The 24,829-nt window shown below is 42.7% G+C and overlaps 2 protein-coding genes across 2 annotated transcripts in view; one reads left to right on the top strand and one right to left on the bottom strand.

Moving 5' to 3' along the window:
* Positions 1-22,271, bottom strand: part of PECR (peroxisomal trans-2-enoyl-CoA reductase) — a 40,069-nt gene extending 17,798 nt beyond the window's left edge. Inside the window, exon 1 of the mRNA XM_058809367.1 lies at positions 22,216-22,271. The gene's annotated coding sequence lies outside the window, so the exon portion shown is untranslated. The remainder of the gene's footprint in view (positions 1-22,215) is intronic.
* Positions 34-16,785, top strand: TMEM169 (transmembrane protein 169). Its single transcript, XM_058809365.1, has 3 exons — positions 34-110; positions 11,056-11,494; positions 12,987-16,785. The coding sequence occupies exons 2-3, from the start codon at positions 11,191-11,193 to the stop codon at positions 13,607-13,609; spliced, it is 927 nt and encodes a 308-aa protein (XP_058665348.1). The 5' UTR covers positions 34-110; positions 11,056-11,190; the 3' UTR covers positions 13,610-16,785.
* Positions 22,272-24,829: the final 2,558 nt, after the last annotated feature.

The raw sequence follows: 24,829 nt of genomic DNA, 5'->3' as shown, positions 1-24,829 counted from the left end.
CCGCCCGGGGCTCGGCGCCGGGGACGTCGGAGCGGTGCCGGCGGCGGTGGCGGTGCCCGGGTCCGGCGGTGCCCGGGTCCTGCGGGGCGGCACGGCGCCGCGGGCGGCAGGTAAGGCAAGGGGGGCGGCTGTCCGCTGTCGGTATCGCCGGGTCCCGCCCCGCGGACAGACACCGCTCGGCGCCCGGGAGGGGTCGGTGCCTCCGGTGGCGCCGCGGGGTCGCCGCTGTAGTGAGCGCCCACCTGCCCGCAGCCGCGGGCTCGTCCGCTTGCAAGGGACGGGGTCGCCGTGGTGTTCTGTTCTGCTTCGGGTCACCTTCCCCTGGACGCGGGCAGGCACCCTGAGGAGCCCCGGGAGCGGAGCCGCGCCGGGAGCAGCCGGGGGGAAGCCCGGAGGCTGTCACGGACAGGAGAAGGTGCTGGTGTGCGCCTGCCACGGACCCACGGGCGGGCAGTCCTCTCTCCGGGCATGGACTGTGCAGGGAAGAGGCCGCGAAGGCTGAGGTGACAGCGTTCAGCATGTCCCCACTAGAGTCATTTTGGGCTCAATTGCCTTTGTGGTGGTGGTGTCTGGCCCTAACTGAGCTCGGTGTTAACTGCTCAGAGGACAGGCAGCTTTATTTTCTTTTCTGTCCCACAGTGAAGTGACAGAGCATCTTTGTCCGTGTCAGGTGATTGTAACCGGCGCTGATGTGCCCAGCAGCATGTGTGTGCATGTTCAGTGTCTTTCCAGGCATCTCCTCTGTCCTTTTCAATAGAAGAGATGTTTGAAAGTATGTCTCAATTTTGTCTTGTTATTTTTGCCTTAGGAGAGTTGGCTAATGTGAGAAGAGAGTGAGGTTTTGGGGTTTTTTTTAAGACGTATAAGTAAAGTGGGAAAATCATTGAGTCTGTTTTGGGATTTTCATTTGTGAAACAAATGTATTTACTTTCCAAAAGCATGTTTTAAGGTTTAATACTTTAAATCGGGGACAATGTTAGCATAATGTGTTTATCCTGTAGTTCAGTGTGTTTTAATGGAAGCAGTAGACCCTCCTTTTAAGTGTATGGGAGGGGAGGCATGGAGAAGTTAACCGGGTGTCCAGATTCATTCACCTGCAATGAAAGGTGACAAGACAGGGGTGCATTTCTGCATGGTGACTTAGGCCAATAAGGCAACTGTTAGACAAAATTGCCCTTTTTGGGTGGGTCAGTGTTTGAAGAGTACATCGGTGTTGAAAGCATTCCACTTTCTGGGGGCAAAACGTGAAGCACTGTGAGTGACACTGCAAAAAATTTTTTTTCTTCCCTTTAATTATCTTTCACAATCTGAGACTTCACAGATTCCCATTAACTGTCTCTGGCTGCCCTACATATCTTGGGCAGGCCGTATCAGAGCAATCATTAATTAATCCCAGGGAGAAGCACTCATCTGTGCTAGTGAATTAGATCTTCATATTCCAGCCTGCCTGCCATCCCAACTGAGCTGCATGGCTCCAAGGAAAATCCAGTGGGCTTTTCTACTCATGTGACCGCCTTGACTTCAGTGTTCTTCCTAGAGAGCACTATCAAGGAATTTTTCTTCCCTATCAGGATATATTGCTTGGTTTCTGGAATTTCCCCATAGCCACGGAAATGCCGTAAATAAGGGGCTGAACACAAGTAAGGGTTCTGTGAGTGATGGATGGGAGGAGAAAGGGGAAAGGCATCAAGACTGTAGAGGAAGGAGGAGGGAAAAAGAAACATCCATTCCTTGGCATTCAGTGGAGGGTAGCCCCTTCTGGTACGAAATGTATTCACAAAAAATAGAGCTGGGATAACCAATGCTCACAGACATTTTCAGCAAAGCAGTGGCTTCTGTTCACTGTTGTGTGTGTTGCCTTTCAACTAAGAATTCACATGTACCTTTGTGTGAATGGATTTGACCCCAGTCATTGAAATTAAAAATTATTTAAGCTGAAAGGAAGAAAATCTTATTAACTAAAATCAATTTTAATGTTCTCATATGCTTGTATTTTCTAAATCACAAAGGAATGTTACTTTTCTTTTATTGATAGAGAGCATTAAAACATGTCCGTCTATCACTCCACACAGACAGTGGTACATTCAGTAAGCATAAGGCTTTTGCATATTGATGTTACTCTATAAACTTAATGTTAAGATTTTGAATCTTTATGTGTTAGAAAATAATGTCTGATTAGATAGCTTTTTTTTCCCAGTATATATCAGCTTGAATTTGAAAGAAAATAAATCTGCATTTAAAGCCTTGGAGTCTTAATTTTTGTTTTTTGAAGTTAACCATCTGACTTTTTTTGCCTTGGTATAACTATTGCTTGAAACATCAACCATTCAAAAGTCAAAATGACAAAAAAAAAGAATTCAGTAGTTTTTTCCAGTTGTCAGCTCATTTGGAGTTGTAGGATTAGCATATGTCATTCTTGAACATTTACTTTTTTATTTACATATTGAAGAGAAAAAAGTAGATTTCCTGTTTTTTCAGATTTCCTAGCTCCCAGATTGTGTCTTGGCTTTGAATGAAGTAGTTCAATTTATTGAGATGAATAGGAAACTCTGCATTTTCAGAAAAGGCTCCTTTTGTCCAAAGCTGTCATTGTGCTTTGCCAGCCTATGGCTCAGCTATTCAGCTGATGACACCTGCCAGTCCAGTCTGCTGCCATGCTTTAAAAATCCTGGCACTCATATGTACTCCCTTGAGAATTCCTTATGGCATGCTGTCCCTCAGGGTGTCTGTGCCCTCCTATAGCTCAGAATCCACCTTGGCAAGGGGAAAGGTCTCAAGAGCAGTTAAGTACCAACCTGAGAGAAGAAGTGGCTTCAAACAGGAGAGAAACCTCCACAGGATCCAAACCCTGTGAGAGGTATGCCTGGGGTCAGCAGTCTCACAAGGAGGTGAGGGCAGAGGAGATTTAATGGAAAGCATCTTAGTGCCAGAAATAAAATTTTAAGGCTAGAGACAGCTTCTCATAGAGGATTTCTGCTAGTTAGCCTTCAGAAAAATGCAGGCTTGCACTCCAGTAGCATCTGCTGTCACAGACCCCACTCTTGTTGGTGCCCCAGGCTCATATTTTTCTTCTTCTGGGACAGCAAAAACCACACAAAATATAACAACAATAATGTCTGTTCTCCCATTACAAGAAATGCTTAGATTGAGCCAAAACAAAAGGAAAGCTGGTGTGAGTTTGTATCCTTATCTCTCTAGACCTTTCTATGGGATTATGCAATTCTTCTTTGGAAATTCCTGCTACTTTCTTCTCCTGTCTGTACATTCTCTCTTGAGGCTGCTTTTCCTTCCATCATCTCTTAACAGCAAGGGAGAGCCTTTCTGTTTTGTGGCTTCTGGTTTCCTTATCAGAACAGCCTCCTGGTCAGCCCCAGCTGATGTTCAGCCTTTCTGGTCAATTAATCTTTTTAGGGAGGAAAGGCACTTTACTCTCAGCTATGTCTTGGGGGATTTCAGTCTAATTAGAAGATTATCAGGATTTTATCACTATCCCTAGCAATTTCATTCCAGTGATTAAAAAAAAAAAAAGGACATACCAAACAGACATCCCACTCAAAGCTGAGTTCACAGTGGTGCAAGATATAGAATATCAGCATCAAACAGTTCGAAACAGGTTTGTAGAAAGATTTTCTAAACAAATACACACCCTGCTAATACCATACTAATGATACTAAAGCATTCACTTGTCTGCAGTTCAAAATGCTGCATTTTTAATATCCTGGCATCACAGGTCTCTATCTGCACTTGTATCCAATCACAACTCCCCTGAGCCAAGTAATTCCTGCTGCTGGAGATACTGTCTAAATATCCTAGATTGTATTTACTGTGCAATGCATTAAACAATCCTGAATCACTCCCAGGGGAATATTCTAGTTTACTGTCTGTGCAGTTGTGCTCTTCAGCAGCTCCTGGGCTGCAGCCAGGTGTTACTCAGAGAAAGCTCTGATTTGAAGCCCCCAAATATCTTGTCTAAAGAAGAACCACAGGATGTGTGTATGCAGCTTGTTGTTGGTATTTTCAGATAATGCTGTCCAGACTGGATTCACAATTGACTGTATTTTCCATTAGGCTGTATGGCTGCAAGTGCTTCCTCTCTAATTGCAGGTATTTCAATGTGTGGTTTCTCCTCATTTTGTCAGAGCAAAGCACTGACTGGGGTGCTTGATCTTGCCAGCACAGAGCAGGGTGGGAAAGGGGACTGAGACTGTCAGGGATCTTCTGAGTAGGAAGGAAGGAAAAAAAGCCTGAGGTGTTAACCAGGGTCCTTGCTTCTAGTTATTGTAAAGGTCAGAAAAGATTCCAGCATGCATTGGAACCTTCTCTTGAGAGCACGGTGTGATGGAGGTCTCGGAGCTCTTCGCTGGCATTCCCTGCAGTCAGGTTTGTAGCAGAAGTCCTGTGCTAGCACTGGTTAGTAAGTTCTGTGTTAGCACAGGTGCTTCACACCCACCACCAGTGTTTCATGGCTTTGGAGCAGCTCCCAGTACTTCTTACTTCCCCATGTGTGTGTATATGCTATGCAGAAGGTGTTTTCTCTGCACTCTGGTTTGTGTATGCAGCAAGTTCTAGTGCATCTTCCAAACCAGTGAAGGACAAGTTGGGTCTTCTACAAATAAAAATAGATGCTGCACTTGATCCCAGACTGAAGGCACTGCTGTGGAGGCAGAATGTGTTACTAAAGTTGGTGGGATTGACTTTGTTCAGATGTTCCTATGGCACAGTGTGATCCAGCAGTGACCTGGGAGATGGGGTAGGGATTGCAATGAGCACATGTTGTTTTGAGGTGCAGGATGGCCTGTTTTGGCAAGTCCAGAAGTGAGGGGTAGAGCAGGGCAGCAGAGAAAGCATGCCTCTACAGTTGAAATCTAATTTTTCTTAAAAATTTAGAGTCTTTGGTTGAGTTTATTCAAGACGCATATCTAAAAGCTTGGTTTGCTTTCAAGATTTCAAACCTTCCATTTCCAAATCAGGCTCTTTTTAAAACCTTGGCTCTCTTTAAAGGCTATGTGCCCATGCCATTCCTTGACATTTTTAGCATTGTATAATAAACATAAAGAAACAGATATCATCCATGTGGAGGTAGTGAGAAGCTTTATGTCTTTTATCACAATTTCTCTTTCTTCTAGCAGTCTGATCAAAAAAGTGGGAAGATGAGGGCAAGATAGCATTTCAGGCTTTTGCTCCAAAAAAGGTAGACTAGTACAGTTGGGGGATTTTTTAAAAGTAGGTATGCAAGAAAATTGATTGGACATTGCATTTAATAAAAAATAAAAATGCTCAGCTATTCTTGTATGCTGTCTTCCAGTCTTCAGTAATAAATGATCTGCACAGCAGTTATTGTTCTGTCACATTTGGAAAAGTTATGGAACGGCAAAGGAAAGTAAAAAGAACTGATTCATAAAATAGATACTCTGCAAAATGTCCTTGACTTTTAAAAATATCCTTTTTTAAAAATGTCATTCAGAAACAATAGTGATACTATGGAATGTATCTCTCTACTACTTTTTGTTTTGGTGTTTTGTCTGTATCTGTAGAATGCTGTCAGTGAGCATTTGGTGTCTTGTGGAAGAATGGAACGGAGAGCAAAGGTCCTGAGGCACCCAGCATGGCCCCAGGAGCCAGGAAGCCCTTAATCCACACCCAAGCAAGTCCAGTCTTGCTGCAGCTCCAGTGATGGTCAACAGCTGAGCTGGCCACAGCAGGTTTGGCTCATGGTGTGGTGCAGGGCTCCCCTAATGGCACCTGCCAACAGGCAGGAGCTGTGTGCCTGTGGTAAACTGGAGGGACTGGGCAAACTTGGGTCTGGCAGTGCTTGCCCCCAGAAATGATGTTGCTTTCCTGTGCCTCCCTTTGCCTTTAGCTTGAGCTTTCAGCACCCTCTGCTCCTGAGGGGAAGGCACGGAGCATGGGCGGCTCCACTAGCAAACACTGTAAAGGTTTTGGTGACTTGGATCATCTACTGTGTTATTCCCTCTGCCCAGGTGCTCAGTGCTGTCCTCTGCTTGTGGCAGTCCAGCTTGAAGTCTGCTCCTGCTTGGAAGCACGCCCAGAGCATGGTCATTTCTCTTGTTTCTCTTTCCAAGAAATGAAAGTGCTTGGAAGCCTGTGGATTAATGGATTAAGCAGGGAGGGTGTGAACTTTGAATTTTGGTGTTTCCTTTCTTTTACCTTGTTGGGGTGGCAGAGGCAGATGACTTCCTTTGTGTTTCTTGCTGTTATACAGACACAATGCAGTCTGAAATCAGCTACTGCTAGGAGGGGTAGTTTTTTCCCTCCTTCCTTTGACATTCCTTCCTGTAGAAGGAGCTGCTTGGTGAAGAATCTGTATGGCTAAAAATAACATTTTAGTGTTTTCAGTGAGATAAATCCCCTGTCAAGCTCACCACAAGCTGCACAGACCCTGGTACTGATAGAGAGGAGCTGTTCTTGCCTCACTGTCTAATATGTCATTCATCACAGCCTTGAGTATTTGCTAGTTTCAAGTAACTGTGCAATCTAGTTTGATCTATTTCAACATGAAATAAAGAGGAAACAGACATCCTCTGTTTTAGCAGGTGAGAATGCATATGTGAAAGATAATGTGGAGTCATTTAGGTATTTAAAACAGATCCAAAGCTGTGGAGGATGCCCTACCATTTGGCCCTTTTCCCACATAAAGTGTGAATTAAATTTGCTTTCTTATATATGTCTTGTCACGTGTTTTTCTAGGGCCTCGGGGCTGCATGTTCTGCGTTAGACCAATGCATTTCATCATAACACGATTGGTTGGTGGCAGACAGATCTGTCCTGAACAGCTGGATGCATCTAATACCACCTATTTTTCACAGTTTGCCCCTGCAGTTACAGCAGATAACCCCTTTAAAAATACTAGGGATTGGAAAAGATCCTCTGGGTAACATGCGTGCTCAAAACCACACACATGCACATGCACAAAATCAGAGGTGCGGGTTAGCGGAGATGGGATGGGGATGCAGAGGTTATGGAGTAAAAGCAGCAAGCAAAGGAAGATCTGTGGCTGGGAAGTTCTCTCAAGGTGTCTCTGGGGTAGATTTCCCTTAATCTCTTCCCCATCCTCCATAAATCACAGTGCTTCTAAAGCACAGGTTGTTTTTTTGTTTCTGCAGACAACCCCTGCATGATGTGAGTGAAGATGCTGTGCCAGTTCTTCTTATGTGTTGTACATTTTATGTGACTATAAAAATAAAAATTTATGCTCCTTGCTGCTTACTGTCTACATTTTTTCCTCTCATGTCTGCTCTGAGCAGTCATAAAAAGGTTACTTGTGCTCTAGCTGGGATTTAAGATCAAAGATTTTATTAGCTTGCAGGAAGGCTCTTCCTCCCTGTCTGCATTCAAACCAGATAATTTCTATTCTGTTAGCAGAAGGATCAAACCCTGAAAACCAATGGAAGAAGCTTCCTTTGACCTAAATGGTGCAAGGCCAAGCTTTTAGGCTCCTGTTTTGTGTGTCAAAGACTATTACTGTCACAGGAAGCATAAGCAGCCGTAGCTTTCCTGCATAGTAACAGAAGACTGTGCTTCTAAAAATTACTCTACAAAGTGCTTTTGCAGAGCAGCCTCCCCAGGGTTCTCCATCTGTTTTCATATGGAGATTAATAACAAATTGTTTGGCTAATAACCTGCTCCTTGCTATCTCTGAAATGTGACCATTTCTTTTCCTTCCCTCCCATGGACAGTTATTAGATTCCTGCCTGCCCCTGTGCACCCACGTGGGGGGCATCACTAGTATGAGATGCACAGCAATTGTTAATGTTTCAGCTCCATTTCAGCTTTTAAAGGGTGAAGATTTTGGTGTGTGGCTGAAGGAACTGGTGCTGTGGACAGCTGTGTAGTGCTGAGGGCTGGCCTTATTCTTAGAAGTGGTAAAGAAAAGGAAGAGAGGAAAATGAAGCTCTGTACACTACTGTGATTTCTACAAGAGCCCATTTCTTGTTTGCAGCTACAGAGAAAATATTTCCAGGAAAAATGGGACTGAGGCTTGAACCTGTTCAACTTAGCACAACTCAGCTGTGGGATGTAGGGCTGATGGTGGTATTTTGAAGTGCTGTGTTCAGAAGTTCTGGACCAGCTGGCAGGGGATATTCTAGCTGCTTCATTGGGAAACCGATGAGACAAAAATAAACATGTACTGTGAGAACAGGCTCAAGATCAGGAGGGGTCTTTTTGATCTTCAATCTGACTGCTCCCTAATGCAAACCAGAGGACTTTCCCTCTTCTAGTCAAGTATAGGTGACCAAAATTCTGCCAAGACACCCAGTCCAGATTTGGAAGTTTCCCGACAGTTTATCACCCAGTGATATACCAAGGGACACCTACCCACTTTGTTAAAACACCTACCTAACATCTGCCTTTTTGCATCTTTCAGCTTTTTATCTTGCTATATCCTCCTCTGCTGGGTCATAAGGATCTCCTACATACTTTTGGTTTTGATGTAGGCAGACTGACATCAGATGTTACCTTCTTGTGCCTTAAACAGAATAGTCTGAGCTCCTTCACTTCCTTATCCCAAGGGTTTTGCCGCAGCCACAGCAGCAGTGCTTCTTAGGGGCTTGTCCCCCATTGCCCATTCCCTCTCCTTTTCTCTGCAGGAGAAGAAATTGAGCTGCCACTCTCAGATTACCCTGCTGTGGAGGTGTTTCTTGTCCTGGTGGTAACTCACAGAGGCAGTGGCTGCCATAGTGGGGTGGGAACATCAGACACAGCAAGATAACTTGGGGATCATGGGCATCTTCTGGTCATTAATCAGGGTCTGCCTGTGTGGTGAGCACAAGAACAGGACACAGATTGCCAGTGCCTGTCTAGGAGAGATTCAGGAGGGATATCACCTTCACAGTCAAGGCTGACATAGTCCTGTGGGCTTTGGCATCACACTGAGAACTGACATTAGCTTATCATCCACTGTGAGTTTAAGCAAGGCCACAGCTGGATCAACTTTAAGGAAGGAAAAAAAACCCCAACTACAAATATTTGCCTGTAGCTTTTGTGTTATTTTTAAATGTTACTTGTAAGTGATCCCCTTCTCAAGTCAGTAGGGACTGAACATGGAACTACAGCCAGGAACTCTGGGAATCTAATCAACTACTGTGTCTCCAGACTTCTAGTAGATTATTCCAAAAGTGATGCTTTTGGTTTCTCTGTTTCCAGGCCTGTTTTCCTCACTTTTGGAAGCAGAATCTCACAGGGGCTCATTAGGTTCAATCACCTAATTTCAAGGGTTTATAGATGCAAAACATGAAGTTTTACAGCTGATTTTCAGAGAAAAATATTAGAGTCTATTGTACTTCCTGAATGAATTTACTACAAAGAGTGAGTTTATTCCATTGCATAAAATAATTCCATTTATCCCTAAAGGCATTAAAACAAAAACAAAACAAAAACCAAGCAAACAAAAAAGTCAACAAACAAAAGCTTACATGAATTAGTTTTCCAGTGTGTCTGCTAATTTAGACATGCATATTTTATGGCAGGTGTGATGGCAACAGACTCCTTCCAGCCATGCTGCAGAGCTAAAAGTACTGTCTGCCCAGTAATTTAGAAGTAGTCTGACTTCTAGGGTACACTGAATCTTGAGGGGGTTTTTAAGTCCATTTTATGTGTCTTCTGATCACCAGGGAAGATTTATTTTCTCTAATGCACAAAAATAATCTGAATTGTTGAATTCTTTGAAGCTCCATAGAGCCAAATGGGCACAGTCTTAGGTGTTAAAGTGATACAATTACAAGTTTTGTGTGGGTGTGGTGTGTTTAAGTGTGAGCATACCAGGCATAAATAGTTGATCTAAAGTTCTGCACAAAATTTCAAAACAGACCAGCAAAATCTTAGATCTGTGGGAAGACCAGGACCATACTGCCAAATTTAAAAATGCTTAACTTTTTTCTGTCATCCTTTCAAGTAAAACTATTTCCCAACATTATGTAGGCTGTAAACTGTGATACTTGTGTTTCTTAGTTTCCTGTTAAAGGAAAGACTCAGTTACTAGGTAGAAGCTTAACTACTGGTCAGTTGCATTTTTTTAAATACACATGTTCACATAAATGTTCAACAGAGCTCTTCAGAGTTGTTAAAATGTTATTCATTGTATTCAGATTTGTACCTAAATGCTTCATGAATACTTGGCACAGTCACTTTCCTTAAATGTTATGAAATCTGAGAACCATTAATCCTTTTTCCATATTCATGGAACAGGATTTGCCTGCTTCAATGCATGTTTAATTATGTTTTTACTTAGGCAGCTTTCCCATGGATGACAGTTTCACTTGATATCACTGTTAACTTTGCTTGAATGAGGAGCAAAAATTGATTTTTGCTAAAAAGATTTGTGAACACTTGTGTTGTTTTCTCTGCACAAGCAGAAGAATTTGCTGTGGTTCCCAATTCCCTCTCCACCAAAGTCATCTTAATCATAATTTTGCTTTAAATCCACTGTATATTCTGTATTTTTAAAGTATGGCAACACTACATATTGCTAAATTGTTAAAGTTTGAAACATCACTCATTTTGACATAATTTGATTAATTTTTGTAATGTCTTTGCAGAGGGGAGTAAATCATTAGAAGCTCAAAATGAGAAAGGCTAGCACCAATATAGCTGTTGTAATGCTGGACAAGCACAGTGTTCATGTTGCAGTTGTCTCTAGGCCAGTCCCTTAAATCGGTCAACTTCTTTTTCATCTATGTTTTCAGTCCTTTATTCTGATGCCTTTGGGCCAAAACTATTGTCTTCTGTTTGTTTCCAGCATTGCAGAGGAATGTTAAATTCATCCAGTAAGCTGGCTATGTTTAATCCCTTCTTATAAAGGTTAATACTCTTTCCAGTAGCTTTGGTTTGTTCTAGTGAAAACTGGACCCTAAGAATCAAGATAGATTAGAAACCACAAAACATGTAGGCATGTAAGAGAATTGATTTTCAGGACAGTAATAGAGATCTTCAGATGACATTTAAACCAGTTGGAAGTAACTCTTTTGAGGATAATTCTGCCAATCTTTTCTACTTGGTAAGACAAAGACACTTTTTCAGCTTTCTCTCTCATTTTAGGCTGGAAATGGAGTGCATAGTTTGGATACCAGCAGTGGGACATCTTACCAGAACAAAGCATCCATGGGACCATTGTTAATCAGTGACTTCTAAGTGCAGGATTGGTGCTGTTGGATTGGAAACAGGTGCTACAAGATGCCAGGTGAGGTGACTGAGAGCAGCAGCGGGATGGAGGAGACTGTGCAGAAAGACAGCAAGTGTGGAGGCCAGAGCCCTCGCTGTGGCACAATGAGAAGGGCTGTGGCAACCACTGTGACCTTTGATGGGGAAGCCACTATGGACCGCAGGAAAAAGAAGAAGAAAGAGTCCCGGCCCGAGTCAATAATCGTGTATCGGTCCGAGCATGACAATAAGGTGGAGGAAGAACAGGCAGATGAAGAAGGAGGGGAGAAGAGCTCTGAGGAAGGCTCCAAGTTCCTGGGTCAGTCTATGACAGATGGTATGTAGTCCTGAGAACACTCACTTCACATAAGGTTTTTGATGCCATCATGCTCTAAGGTCAAATGGAAGTGACTGTGGGCCCAACCCTCTCCAAGACTGCAGGCAAGGAGAGCTTGAGTTCATATATTAAAATGCTCTGAAACAGAAAGCATTCCAGGCTGATTTGGGATGTCACCTGCAGTTCTTTGCAAACTTTGGTTATTGTTACAGTCTTAGTTTTAAATGTATGTGCTGGTTGGGGTTGATGTGCTGGTTGCAGTGCTATGCATGCATTAAGCCAATGATGTCCTTCTAAGCCGTGATCAAGCTGCTGTCCATGCCTGAACAACTGCCTGTAAAGTGAAAGGATGGAAGCAGATGGAGTTAGTGGCTCTACCTTTGATAGGGAATTTAACTCATTATCTAGGATTTGCTGTTGCCTTCTGTTTGCATGCGCTCAGCACAGCTTCCTCTTGAAGGTTGATTATTTGACAAGGTCATCACGGGGCATCTTCGAGTCACTTTCACTTCTGCTATCTGTCCTGGGTGCCCTTGCAGGAAGAAGTGTGGAAGACAGGTCCTGTGGCTAAATACTCCAGTGAGACAGCAGTGCAGGCTGAGAGGGGCTCAAATGCTCCTGGGCCACCAGCTACACCAGGTGCCCCCATGATCCCAGACCTATCATTACTTGCCTGCTGCCTTCCTACTTTTTTGCAGCCCTTCAAGCTGCTCAGCCTCTTTTTAAGAGTTTCTGAAGACCTTCTTCCAAGCTAGTCAGAATTAAGACCAGGAGGAAATATGCTGTAGCCCCAAAGAGGAGTTTATGGCCAGTACTACTGCATGGCCCATCCTATACCAATGTCACTTGAAAGCTAAAGCAGACCCTTTGTAGCTTTAACACATACACCAGCACTGTCCAGTTTGGTGCCTCTACTGATCTCTTAAAATGCAAAAATAATTTTATGATAGTTTGTTAAGTTTTTCTAAACTTCAAAAATTAATTTGGATTGAGCTACAATGCAAATGTAAAGTGAAATATTAGCTATTCAGGTATAATTCCATGTGTGGATGTGCTTATTCCAAAACAAGAGTCTCAGTGATATTTATCTAATTAATCCCAAGTGTCCATGCTGTTCAGGAATAAATCCATGAACAAAGAAAATATGTATACCATTTTCAACTGAGTTACTCTGTCTCATTCTCTCTCATTCTCCTATACTCTTGCAGCACTTTCCCTTCACGTATTTTCCCTAGTGGAGATACTAGAGTTTTCTCCCTTGTGATTTCTATCATTTGGAATTCCTGTCATTTTCCTCATTAGCTCTTCTTCCGTTTTCTTTTGTGGTAATTTTCTTCATACTGCATTGCTTCTTGTCTTCCATCTTTTAAAATCTGATTCTAAATACAACTCCATATGTACTATCTAATTGTCTTTGGGGTCTTTGAAGATTTACACAAAATACTTTGTACAGCAAATAAATCTGATGTAGATGAGTTTATCTGTGTTGTAGGTGTCTGGAACATGCCTTTAGACAGCCGCTACGTCACCTTGACTGGAACAATCACCAGGGGAAAGAAGAAGGGTCAGATGGTGGACATCCACGTCACCCTAACAGATAAAGAGCTGCAGGAACTGGCTAAGTCAAAGGAACTTCCTAAAGAAGATGTACCTGACAAGAAGAAGAAATGTGATGTTGGGCTAGACAGAGGACCTCACATTGTCCTCTGGACCATCATCTGCCTCCCCATCATTTTTGTAGTGTCCTTTGTGGTTTCATTCTACTATGGAACCATTACATGGTACAACATCTTCTTGGTGTATAATGAAGAGAGGACCTTCTGGCACAAAATCACCTTTTGTCCCTTTTTGATTATCTCCTACCCAATTATAATTATGGTTATTTCTTTCTCCCTAGGCCTGTATTCAGCTGTAGCCCAGGTAGCATGGTCCTTTGGGTACTGGTGGCACGCTGTCAGGGATATGGAGAAAGGATTCTGTGGCTGGCTCTGCAGCAAGCTGGGCTTGGAAGATTGTTCTCCATACAGCATTGTTGAGCTACTTGATTCTGACAATATCTCAGGTAGTCTCTCTGGCAAGAGCTCTGCACAGGGGGTTGACACCTCAGCAGTCTGAGCCTTTGTCCTGGGTGACTATTTTGGTCATAAACCAGTGTTCTCACCTAGAAAATAACACACTGATTTTTTTAAAAAATATACATACATATTTAAACACAAACTTAATGAATAAAATATTGGGCTGAGAGTCCTCTTTAAATGTCACAGAATGCAAGAATGCTAGCTTCACATGCTCTGGGTGGGGAGGTGCATGGCTTTCCAAGGATTTGTCATGTGTTGTAGCTATTTACAGCTTCTGGGAGTTGTAAGAAAATCCAGGTCTGCAGGGCTCTGGCTGTTTGTGGAGTAGCAGAGACATTATGAAAAGTCCACTTCTGTCAAGGTGGACTTTACTTTTCAGCAATAGGAAATAGTAGTGACCTACGACACAGTGAAAAGAAGTCTCTGCTCGGGGGATGAACTTCAAGAGATAGGAACCCATTCAGAGGTGACGGCTAAATAGCAAAATGTGTGATGTTCCTGCAGTTTTCTTAGAAAGGTTCCTTTCCCAGTCCTTCCAACAAGAGCAGCTAACTTAGGCAGGCGAGGACAGCATAGCTGCTAACAAATCAAGTGAGTTCTGCACTGACCTGAAACAGTCCCATCCCACAATGGAATAGCAGAGCTTGCTTTGTAATGTGGTGTGGGGGGACCTGATGAGGCTGTCACCAAGAACCCTCAAGTGGCTGCAGGTGCTCAGATAGGTGCTTGGAACACCTCTGCACTGGATCTCTTGTTATGTGTACTGCTAGGGAGGAATGATCTACAGGAGTCATTGTGCACTGCACTGTGTGCAGTGCAAACAGGTGTATTATAGGGAGGAAACACCTGCTCTAAGGAGGTGCCTGCTCCTAAGGAGGGGACAATCCATTTACATCTCACTGCAATGCAGGTGTGGACTTGCAGCACCTGGATTTAGAGGTGGAGTTGAAGGCACTTAGGATGCAAAGGGCTCTGAAACAAGTTATTCTGGTTTTCAAGTTGCTCTTATGGAAGAGCTGTTGGATCTCCCCTTTCAGAATGGGGGAGTCCAGAAGTTCACGTCTATCCGTGCCTCTGGAAATCTGTGTTGCCTTCCCCACCCCATCCCCCTTCCTGTTTAATTATGTGGAAGAGCAATGCATCGTACGTCCTCCTCCCCTCATGTCTCATTTTTGTAATGGGTTTCCCTCCTTTTTGGATTTTTCATGGCATCATAGCAGGCTCCCTGACCAGGCTGAGGTGGCCACCATAGGCTGGAGAAATTTTAATTGTTTTTTACAAAAATTACTACGAGAAAAGTTCTTTATTCTCGATCATCTATTGGGGTTTTGGCCTAAGAAGGAGATGAGCAAAATAAAAGTGTAGCAGATTCTAATGGGGACTGAGTAACATATCTGAAACATAGTTAATTTTCTCAGTGTTCCACTGCTGGTGCTGCTGGAAAGTCTGTGAGGCCCAAGCCAGAGGAGCCCACCATTTGCTTGCATGTAGGTAGGTAAGTGTGACATGCAGTCTGTCAGCTGCACAGTCACTCCTGTCTCTGTAGTGTCTCATTTCCCCAGTCTCCCTATCGGGGGGAGGGAACTGCTGCTCTACTTTTGGGATGGTAAAAAGAAACCATTCAGAAGCTGGATTTCACAGAAACTAATTCTTTGTATTGCATTTTAAGGTTGAGCTCAAGACTACACTGACTGTCCTGGTTAGAGCATCTGGGAACTGGTGATGTATAAACAAATTCCATCTGATCCTCTAGTCCTGACACTGGGAAATAAGTAGTTCCTGCTGTATCCTTGGTCCCTGGGAGGTCAAAGGAGCCTCTTAGCATTGGCTGAAGGCTCAACAGTAAATAATGCACAAGCCAAATATCAAGAGCAGTCTTGGCCCCAAACTTGGGAAAGCAGTGGTGCTCCCTGGGCACAGGTAGAGCCAGGCTGTGTTTCTTGCTTCCTACTATCATTTTTTACTGGTGAAGTCTTTCAAAACAATTACCAACTTCCAGAAAAAAAATAATAAAATAGACCCCAATCTGTGAGACAACATCAGGTAGTTTAGTGGGATTCAAAGAGGCTGACATATGCCTGGGACTGGTTCAAGCAGTGGAATGCCTTTCACAGGCCTGTTCCAATCAGGCAGGCTGATATGCCTCTGAATTAATGGAGGTGCTGAGGATAAGCCATGCCAGTGCTGGCAGGCTGTAGTGACCCAGTGCAGCCACTCTCCACATGGAAATTGCAGGTTCCCACATGGCTGGAGCATGGGAATAAGTGATGCTTAATAAGCATTAAGGAAAAGGAAGGTTCACTGGCAAGTGTTCTCACGCTTTGCCTAAAGGGACGCTGCTGGCATGAAAGGGGTGGATTGTGTATCTTGGCCCCAACATGCAGCAGACAAGTTTGGGGAATGGATGGCTGGCAAGTGTGCATTGCTGCAGAGGGACAAACCCAATTCAGCTGTCACTGCCAAACAGCAGCTGTTCAAGGCTGGGGTCAGTAGCACAAAGAGCCTTCAGCTTACAGAGGGCTCGAATGATAAATACCAGCTCATTACAGAATACATCCACGTGAAATGTCTGCTGAGCTGCAGGATTTGCTTTCAGGATTGTTAACAGCCCTCTGGAGTGGAGACAAAACCAAATCTATGCCTCTTACTGCTACATAGACACAAAGGAGCATCACAGGAGTCATAGTACCCTCCCTCTGCAGTGCAGCTGTGCTTCTGGGTTTGGAGGTCACATTTTGGGGGATATGCTGGGACAATCCATCATGTGTTTTCTACTTCTTTACACTTAACTAAGCTTTCATTGGCTCTGCTAAATTCAAGGCATTCTGTCATTGATTTTGGTGGGGGCTATTTAAGCTTGGGGTTAGTTCTGGTGCTTGGGGTTGGTTTTGGTGCTATTTGTAAAAGTTTAATTCAGACTTTTCTCTAAGCAGCTGGATAGCTTTCTCTCTTGCCCATTGTCCTCTGTAGCAGTTTGCCTGTTGCAAAATATATAATAATTATCAATTGTTGTAATAGAAAAAAGCACAAGTTTTTGTCTTGTCCAACCCCGCTTTCAGAATCAAGTAATATCTGCTTATGTGCCACTGTCAGAGTGCAGGGAATTCCAGTTATTCTGATTGTTGAGTGTGTTTCTGGCTGCTCTAGTCTGGATGTTTTTTAATTAAAGATACTGTTTGCTGATTGCTATTTTTAATTGCATTCCTCTTTCCCATCCTTGCTGGCCTGGGTGGAGAATAAAGATGTATGTGGCTTTACAGGAGTGTTGCTCTCATGCTTCTGTTTTACTTTGTGTTAAAATCAGTGGTGTGGAATGGACACAGTCATTCTGTGCTGATAATTGATTAGAATTCCTTGTGTTTGAAAATCCACTTTAAAGTGTGTCTGAAACAGGTCAAAGTTCTACCCCTTGTTAAACAGTGCCTATCCAGAATTGTCATACATCTCTGGGGCCTGGGTTCTTTATTTTTACTTCATAGCTCACAAATGAAAACTTTTGATTTAATTTTACGCATTGGGTGTCTGTTTAGCTTTAGCCACAAGGATCTATAGCAGGGGACACACTTCCATACCAAAACAGGAAGTACTTTTAACTCTTCAAACATGGTTTGTGTGTCTGTGACTTAGAGCTGCTACTTAAAGCTGTGCTGGGAAGATTTCTTATAACCCTTGGGTACTTCAGGCATGACTCTGGTAAGTCAAAGGAGAATCCACCAGCAGAGTTCTTCAAGGTGCCTAAATATTAAATGACACCTTTGGATCTCTCATATAGTCTTATTACAGCCCTACCCTCCTGCTTGTGCAGGGAAAACACTTATTTAAAATCTTCTTTCTTCTAAGAAGGAGAGATGAATCTTCAAAAAACCCAAACAAAATTCCTAGCTGAGGGCTAGCACAGCTTCAGTAAAACAGCTCTTTGAGCCAAAAAGCTACCTGTAGGAAATTCCCTCAAACTGGAAGTGCAACAGCTGAAATAGCAGGAAGGTGCTTTTGGTTTGATGCCTGCTGCAAACATGGCCAAGGGAACAGAATTCCTTATGTGGCAGATGTATGCTGGGGACTTGCCACCTCTAGTGAAAAACATAACAAAGGACACTCAGCTTCCTGTGAGATGGGCCCAGAGAATTAGCTCTTTAGCCTTTGCAGTTCTCACTTCTGAGGTGCAAGGTAATAATTTGATAAGATAATGGTTATCAGTGAGAGACTCCTATGGAAGATCTTTGCATCGGGCAAAGCACACCTGTGTGACTGCCCCATGTATCTCACCAGGGGAGAGGAGGTGCTAATTCTGCCTGCTGACTTACCCACCCCATTCAGTTTCTCTGAGGACTGAAACAATAACAGCATAAATGTGCTTTTATCCACTGTAAGTCCATCGAATTCACCCTTCTAGTCCCTCCAGCCTGTGCTTTGAATCCTAAGGTCAGGATCCTGCAATTCCTCATTGAGATTATCAGCAGAGGCTGCACAATGGATCCTCATAACCACTCCCCCACAGGTACCTTTCAGAAGCTGCAACCACTAGCTAAAACCAGCCACTCCAATGTGCTCTTGAACACTGAAGCATGCAATTACACTAGCATTGCAGTGAGAAAATAAGGATGCACAGAGCACAGTTCTGCACTGTGATGGACACAATTCAGCTCAACATTTATGCAGCCCCTTTTTGTCCCAGGCAGTGAATTATCTATGGGATCAGTGCCCTCCCTTCTTCTTTCCAAGCATTTGGCAATGTGAGGCAGTTGTGTTAATGTGTTTTCATCCCTAGATTAGTCCACACACATTTATTCCCTGAATGGAAAAGGGAACTCAAAAAAAAAAAAAAAAAAAAAAAAAAAAAGCAAGCTTGAATCAAATTCAGGAAGGGCTAATCCACTTGGAAACACAACTTCTCAATTTATTTGGTGAATTAGAATAGACATTGTGTTTGCTTGTCTTAACTACTAAAGCATGATTTCTCTTACAACAGGCAGACAGTTAATGGTGAGGGAGGGCTTGTGGTTGTGTGTTAGGTCCAGGTAAATTACCAGGGGGCAGAAAAATCCCCAAAGCATCCTTCCACATAACAGGTGAAGTGTGATTGCATACAAACAAGCAGCCCAGAGAAATGAGGCTTGAGGGTCTGTCATGTATCCCCCTGCTCACCCAGTTCCATTAACTTGCAGTTCTCCTAATCTCATGTCATTACACAGTAGCTGAAGTCTGTCAGAATGCATTAAAATACAGAGAATGCCTGAGTCAGCCCAACAATGCATTTTTCCCATGTTATAAAAATGCCCTTGCTTTTAGCATGCTAAAACATAGAACCTTATTCCCAGAGTACAGCAGCTAAAATCCATTGTGGTTTGTATCCACTGAAATTAGATATTCCATGGATAAATTTGACCTGGGGCCCCTTCAGATACAAATCTTAGATGTGATCTCCTTGTCCCAGCCATTTCTTCCAGGTACACACTTAGCTTTACAAGATAAAAAAGAATAACTACTGATTTTGATAGTCTATTCTGCCTGCAAATAGGATAAATCCCCACTTCCCAGGCAACATGTTCCCCCAGAGCATGTTTTATTACAAGTTCCTCCAGCACTGATGTACATTAAGACAAGTATATTTGAAGGTGCCTTAGACTATCTTCATATATATGCCAAATTCTTTCTGCTCCTACAGTGATAAGGTAAGAGAATCAATTATTTCTACTACAAAACACCAGCAAACCAGCTCATTAGGATATAACACAAATATAGTTTAATTTATTCTAGCCTGATTATCTGAATAACCTGCAGTTGTGATCTGAACACCCCAAATATCATAAATAAAGGGAATGGTTTTTATAGTGCCAGTGCTGGGCATGAATCCAACAGCTCCTGGGGTAGTCAGCCTAAGGAGAGCATGCATTTTATTCAGTCTTTCTTTCTAAAATACAATCTTGTCCTGAAGTATCAAAGTGTCAGTTTCTAATGATGTACTTAAATGTATTTGTAGTGAGATGCCCTTATAATTACAGGCAATTACTAGAATATCCTTCCATGATAATGGCGATTTTCCTTAACATTTTATCCACAGAAAAATGGCATGCAGAATTAATAAACACAAGCAATTTTAACCTTCATTAATTTATTCAAATGAGCTCCTCTGTGACCTAAGAAAGGAGCAGAAATAATTCGTAGCATCTCCATGTAGTAAAGAAAAAAAGTGAAATATTTACTATAATGAGCAGTATCATCCCAAGGCACACAGTGTCACTGACAATGGTGGCTCAGTTCTCCCTAAATGTGTGTTGGTGGAGCTGCCTTCAGTGACTCACAGTGATTACAGCACTGGCTTGTCTCTAATGCGATTAAACACCGCTGGAGCAATGGACTCTAATGTTGAAACAGGCTCCAAGGCAAAAGTCTCACATCATGGTGGTGACTTCAGCCAGCCCCATGATTACAGCAGGATTGCGCTGAGGCTCCAGTTCCACCCTAAAACCAAGTCTGTTTTGTTGGCTAAATTTGCCATTTATTTCAATAGAACATTATAAAAAATTAAAGGTCTGTCTTGAATGTCTACTACAAAAAGAAACCTGCAGAACTCATTGTCATCTTGATGACTTCCTTCCAAGGAATTTCTATGAAACAATAAAATAACTGACAGGGAAAACTTGAAATTATTCGTCCCCTGCCTCTACACTGTCACATATCTGCTAGTGTAATGGGTTAACATCAATTTACACAAACAGAAACTAAACCTAATCCCTTCTTTCCTCTCAAATATAAGCTCCCTCCTTCACATGGCTGCTTTGTCCCTCAAAGCACAGGGAACTCATAAGAATTAAAACATGACGTCCCCTCCTCAATGCTGCAATGCTCCATTTTGAAAGTGCAATTAAAGCAAATATTTTTCAAAAGATCCAAAATTTCATCCTTTCAGTCTGATTCAATCTGCTTCCAGGTGCAGGCAAACAGATAGAAATTTAAAATGGGATCCTCTCAGCTCAGAAAGAGCCTTGTTTGGCAGCTGAAGATTCCTAATCCCTTCCCACAGTTGAATGGATAAGGAACAAAATCCTGTGCTGCAAGGATTAAATTAGATTATTAGCCAGCCCCTGTGTGTGTGTGCATGCAAACACGCACGATGCTGGTGAGGGCAGAATGAAACTAAAGGGGAGGATACTAAAGGCTTATCCGTGTGCATCTGCTAAGCAAATCCTTCACGCAGTGAGTTATCCCAGCTCGCTTGTCCTGAACAATCTGCTGCATGAAAGCGCTTTGCAGAGCCCGGGCAAACACAGCTGCAGCGCTCATGGCTGCCAACAAAGGCACTGCACAGGCAGCGGTGTGATACAGGCTGCCACACAAAGGGCGCCGGGAGAACGAGATGGATGAGATTCTGCTTCTGCCACAACCCCAGCTGAAACAGCAGCAACCACTCGGTACTTACCACCTCTTAATAAGACGCTGGCTTTAACATTTTTCCAAACACTATTTGATGCACTTTTGCTGGGCTGTTGCTTTCCCCAAAGCACATATACCTGACATGATCTCTCTGGTCTTCTCCAGGAACCCAGGTGCTCTGGAGTTCAGTTGAGCCCAACTATTTCTATTTGTTTGAAAGAAAACCAGACCCTACATACGCAGATAGCCCTACAAAACATAATAAACAAATAATTTGTTATAACAGATTTAACAACTAATCCAGAAAAGTCTGCCAGAGTTGTTTCCACTGCAGACACATGTCTGGGGCTTTTCAGTTACCTAGCAGTGGGAAATACTTAGCCACTTGTGATACCAGGCTGAGTGGCTCTTGCATCACTGCCTGCAGAAATCCTTTGGCTAATCCACGGATTTAGAACTCATGAAGTAATCCTAAACCAAAGGTAAAATGCAAGAGCACGTGGTTTCTTGCTGCTGTTATTACCTAATTTCTGCCAGATTAATGCGCAGAAATTCATCTCCAGTGCGGCAGTGCTTGCTGGGTGACGCTCCCTACTTCGGCGGGCTACAGAGCTGCCTCTGCCTGGTGTCTGGGATCACGTTGCCCTCCAGCGGCTGAACTGAAAAATGGGGATAAAAGGCCACTGCAGTACTTCTCTCTGCTTTAGAAATGCATCCAGAGAGGTCTGGATGAAATTGCAATGGAAATACTAAGAACTTATGTCATGCTAATTCTTAATATATGAATACAAAACAAATCCTACCCTTCCTTCCTGTTCCTCATAGGTCTGCAATCTGGAACCATCTTCATCCTCAGGATGGCATGCTACTCTTTCTCTGGCATGCCAGGCTTATACAGTGGGCCATAGGAGAATGTTTAGTGAGAAGCAAATACAGCATTTTAGTTTGTCCTTATGCTTGAGAGTGTGGTCAAACCCCACTTTCACAGATTGCACAAAGCAATCTCTCAATAATACATACCACTGTAATGTATACATTCTTCTCAAAAATACTTTTGGGTTTTTGTTTTTCCAATAACATGCGACAACAAAAAGCACAATATTTTAAAATATACAAAAGTCTAAAAAAGCTCAGTGCTCCTCTGAGCTGCGCCTTGCAGATAATTTTTTTCGAACATTTAACATAACGAGGCACTTTCTTGTTTTCATTATAGTGCAAGAGATTGTTATCATTACATTACAAGGGTTCTATATTGGTAGAGTTTCATACCTCCTTGATGTTTCTTGTAGGCAGCTCCTCTAGGCACTGACTCTTCCTTGCCCTCACAGCAGCCATCTGACTGCAGTTCCCTCAACCCACCAATCCACTCTTTTATAACACTCTTCTTGTTGGCTACAGCTGTGGCCTGTTAAAATTAAGCCTGCTCCTAATCTTTAATAACTAACCCAGCTGCAACTGTTTAGGGGATAAGATTATATTCTATACTGCCTTATATTCTATCCCCCTACATTTTCTGTTTTGAAAGTGAAGCTCCATTCACAAATGCCTGTGAGTGCTCAACATTTATGCAGATCTGACATATCTCAAACTGAGCACTAAGAAAATGTGATTCACACAACCAGTGGTTACTGGTGAGGGACTTGGTTCAAGTGATACCTATATCAGATTACTGCCAATCTGCTGAACAAAACCAGACTTTACTTCTTATAGTGCCATTTAGTTACCATAATCATAAGAATTTCCTCTTTCACTCTCTGCCTCCAAATTTTTGGAACAAATGAGGCAAGAGTTCTCATGACTCCTTCAGTACATAGCCCTAACTTTATCCCAATATATATTGAAATAGATTATGACATTGTCAAAAAGTACCCGGTCCTGTAGTTGAATCTGTATCACAGCCTAGAGAAATACTTGGTTAAGGTTGGAAAAGAAACATTAATGTCAGAACTTCCTGTTATTTTGGAGCTGGACTTTTGCAACTTTAATATTCTCTTTACTTCTTACAGAAAAACAAATAAATTTAAAAAATGAAATTACATTAAATAGTCTCCTCCTGACAGTTACATGAGATTCAGCTGGGATGAAACCTTTGGACCCACAGCATATGTTTCTGCCTTTTGAGCTAATTAAATAATTGACAGCTGTGGAAGACTGTCCATTTACAAAGGTCATCTGCAATCAGGCAGCAACACAATTAACATCAGCAGCAAAAAGTGATTAGAGATAAAACAGGAAATGTCAGAGCTTTTGCAGTGGAGATGTTTTCAAATCAGCTGAGCCAGGTGAATTCCATCCAAGGCAAATATGAAACTGGCCAAAGCAAGCTTTAATGATTTCCCTTGAAAGTCATGTATGAGATTACAAATATAGTATCTACTTTAAAAAGGGATGAGAGAGGGCAAAGGTGTCAGGGAGTTAGAGGCTCTCTGGGTTCTAGAGAGTGGCAAGTAGTGTAGCAAATAATTAAACCTTTAGTAGATACTCAGAGCATAATAAATAAAAGGAAAACCAGGGGGATTTAAGGACAAATGTTGTTAAATCATCCTCCCACCTTCCTTATTTTATTTAGTGAGGCTTGGATGCTGTTTTAAATTACATTCTCCTGAGCAGGCTGGGAAGTGTTGTGCATTTTGGTGCCTGAAAAAATAGTTGCAAAAGCAGGTAGAGTGATATATTTTAAGCTGTGCCCAGTGGTTATTCCCAGGACTGGCCATCTTGTGTTGTGCAGTGTCCTTTTATGACCTGGCTGAAGACAAAACAGTTCTTATGAAATCTGGACGTGTCATCAGAATGAGGGGCACCATGGCTAAGAAGATAAGAACTAAAAAAAAAATTATTGTTGCAATTTCATAAATGGATTGGAAGAGGAAAGAATCCAGGATTCAACTAGTGAGACATCCATGCCATTTAATTCATTGGGAATAAAAACCAGCAGGTGGAAGAACTACTGGATGGGCAGCAATTCTGCAGGACAGAACAGGCAAGCTACAGAAGAGTGTGATTCTCAAGTGTGACTCCATGACAGTGAGGAAAAGGTAAAAATCCACATGGGGGGAAAATGGGCTGTAAACTGCTGGCCTGTGATTTCATGCCTTCCCTCTCTGTGGTACTTGATAAGGCCTCTGCTGGTGTACAGCAGCCAGTGGAAGGGGGTTTTTTTCTGCCTGAGAAATGTGTAATTACTGCATAATCTGGAGAAGGGAAAGACAAAGCTGTAAATTCAGCAGCTGGGGCAGGGGGCAGTGACAAGGGAAAGCAACAGTGACACCCCAGTGGGAGAGGAACTGCAAACATGGAGCCTTTGTCTCTCAGCTCCATGCTGAGGAATTTGAAGAGCCATTTCTCCTCTGCAGTCCTATGGGATTAGGAGGTCTGGGTGTGCTGCTTTGAAGTAGTTTATCAGCTGTGATCCATTTGCCACTATTCAGTAGCCCCTGTACTGAAATGTGCCTGGCAGGACAAACCCTGAGTCAATATACCCTCTTTACTCATTGCCTCTCCTTCCTATGTTTTTCTTTTGTGTTTTCATGCAAGGTTGGATGGTGTGGTATAATCTTTCCTATTTTGCTAATTTTCCTGCTGCAGTAATGTCTTTGTTTCCTAAGAGGCTCATTTCTTTGCATTGCATGAACTTAAATGAAAATGGACAAAGCAGATAGACCAAGAGATGAAAACTGTTAAATCCCTCAAAGGATTCTTTAGAAGCTATTTTCCAGTTTATTAAAGGCACAGTTTTTAATGTGCCAAATGTTGTTGAGTCACAGACAGAGAACAAGCCCTGTGGACTTGGAGCTGAACCTCAAAGCCAAAGACCAGTTTTGCTTTAGAGAGTGGATCTTTTCCCTGCAGGTGTATTCCACAGAAGCAACTAAGCAAACACTGT

The sequence above is a fragment of the Ammospiza caudacuta genome, chromosome 8, assembly GCF_027887145.1.
Source record: "Ammospiza caudacuta isolate bAmmCau1 chromosome 8, bAmmCau1.pri, whole genome shotgun sequence".
Classification (NCBI taxonomy): domain Eukaryota; kingdom Metazoa; phylum Chordata; class Aves; order Passeriformes; family Passerellidae; genus Ammospiza; species Ammospiza caudacuta.
The sequence above is the reverse complement of the archived record's forward strand: the minus strand, read 5'-3'. Positions and strand labels throughout refer to the sequence as shown.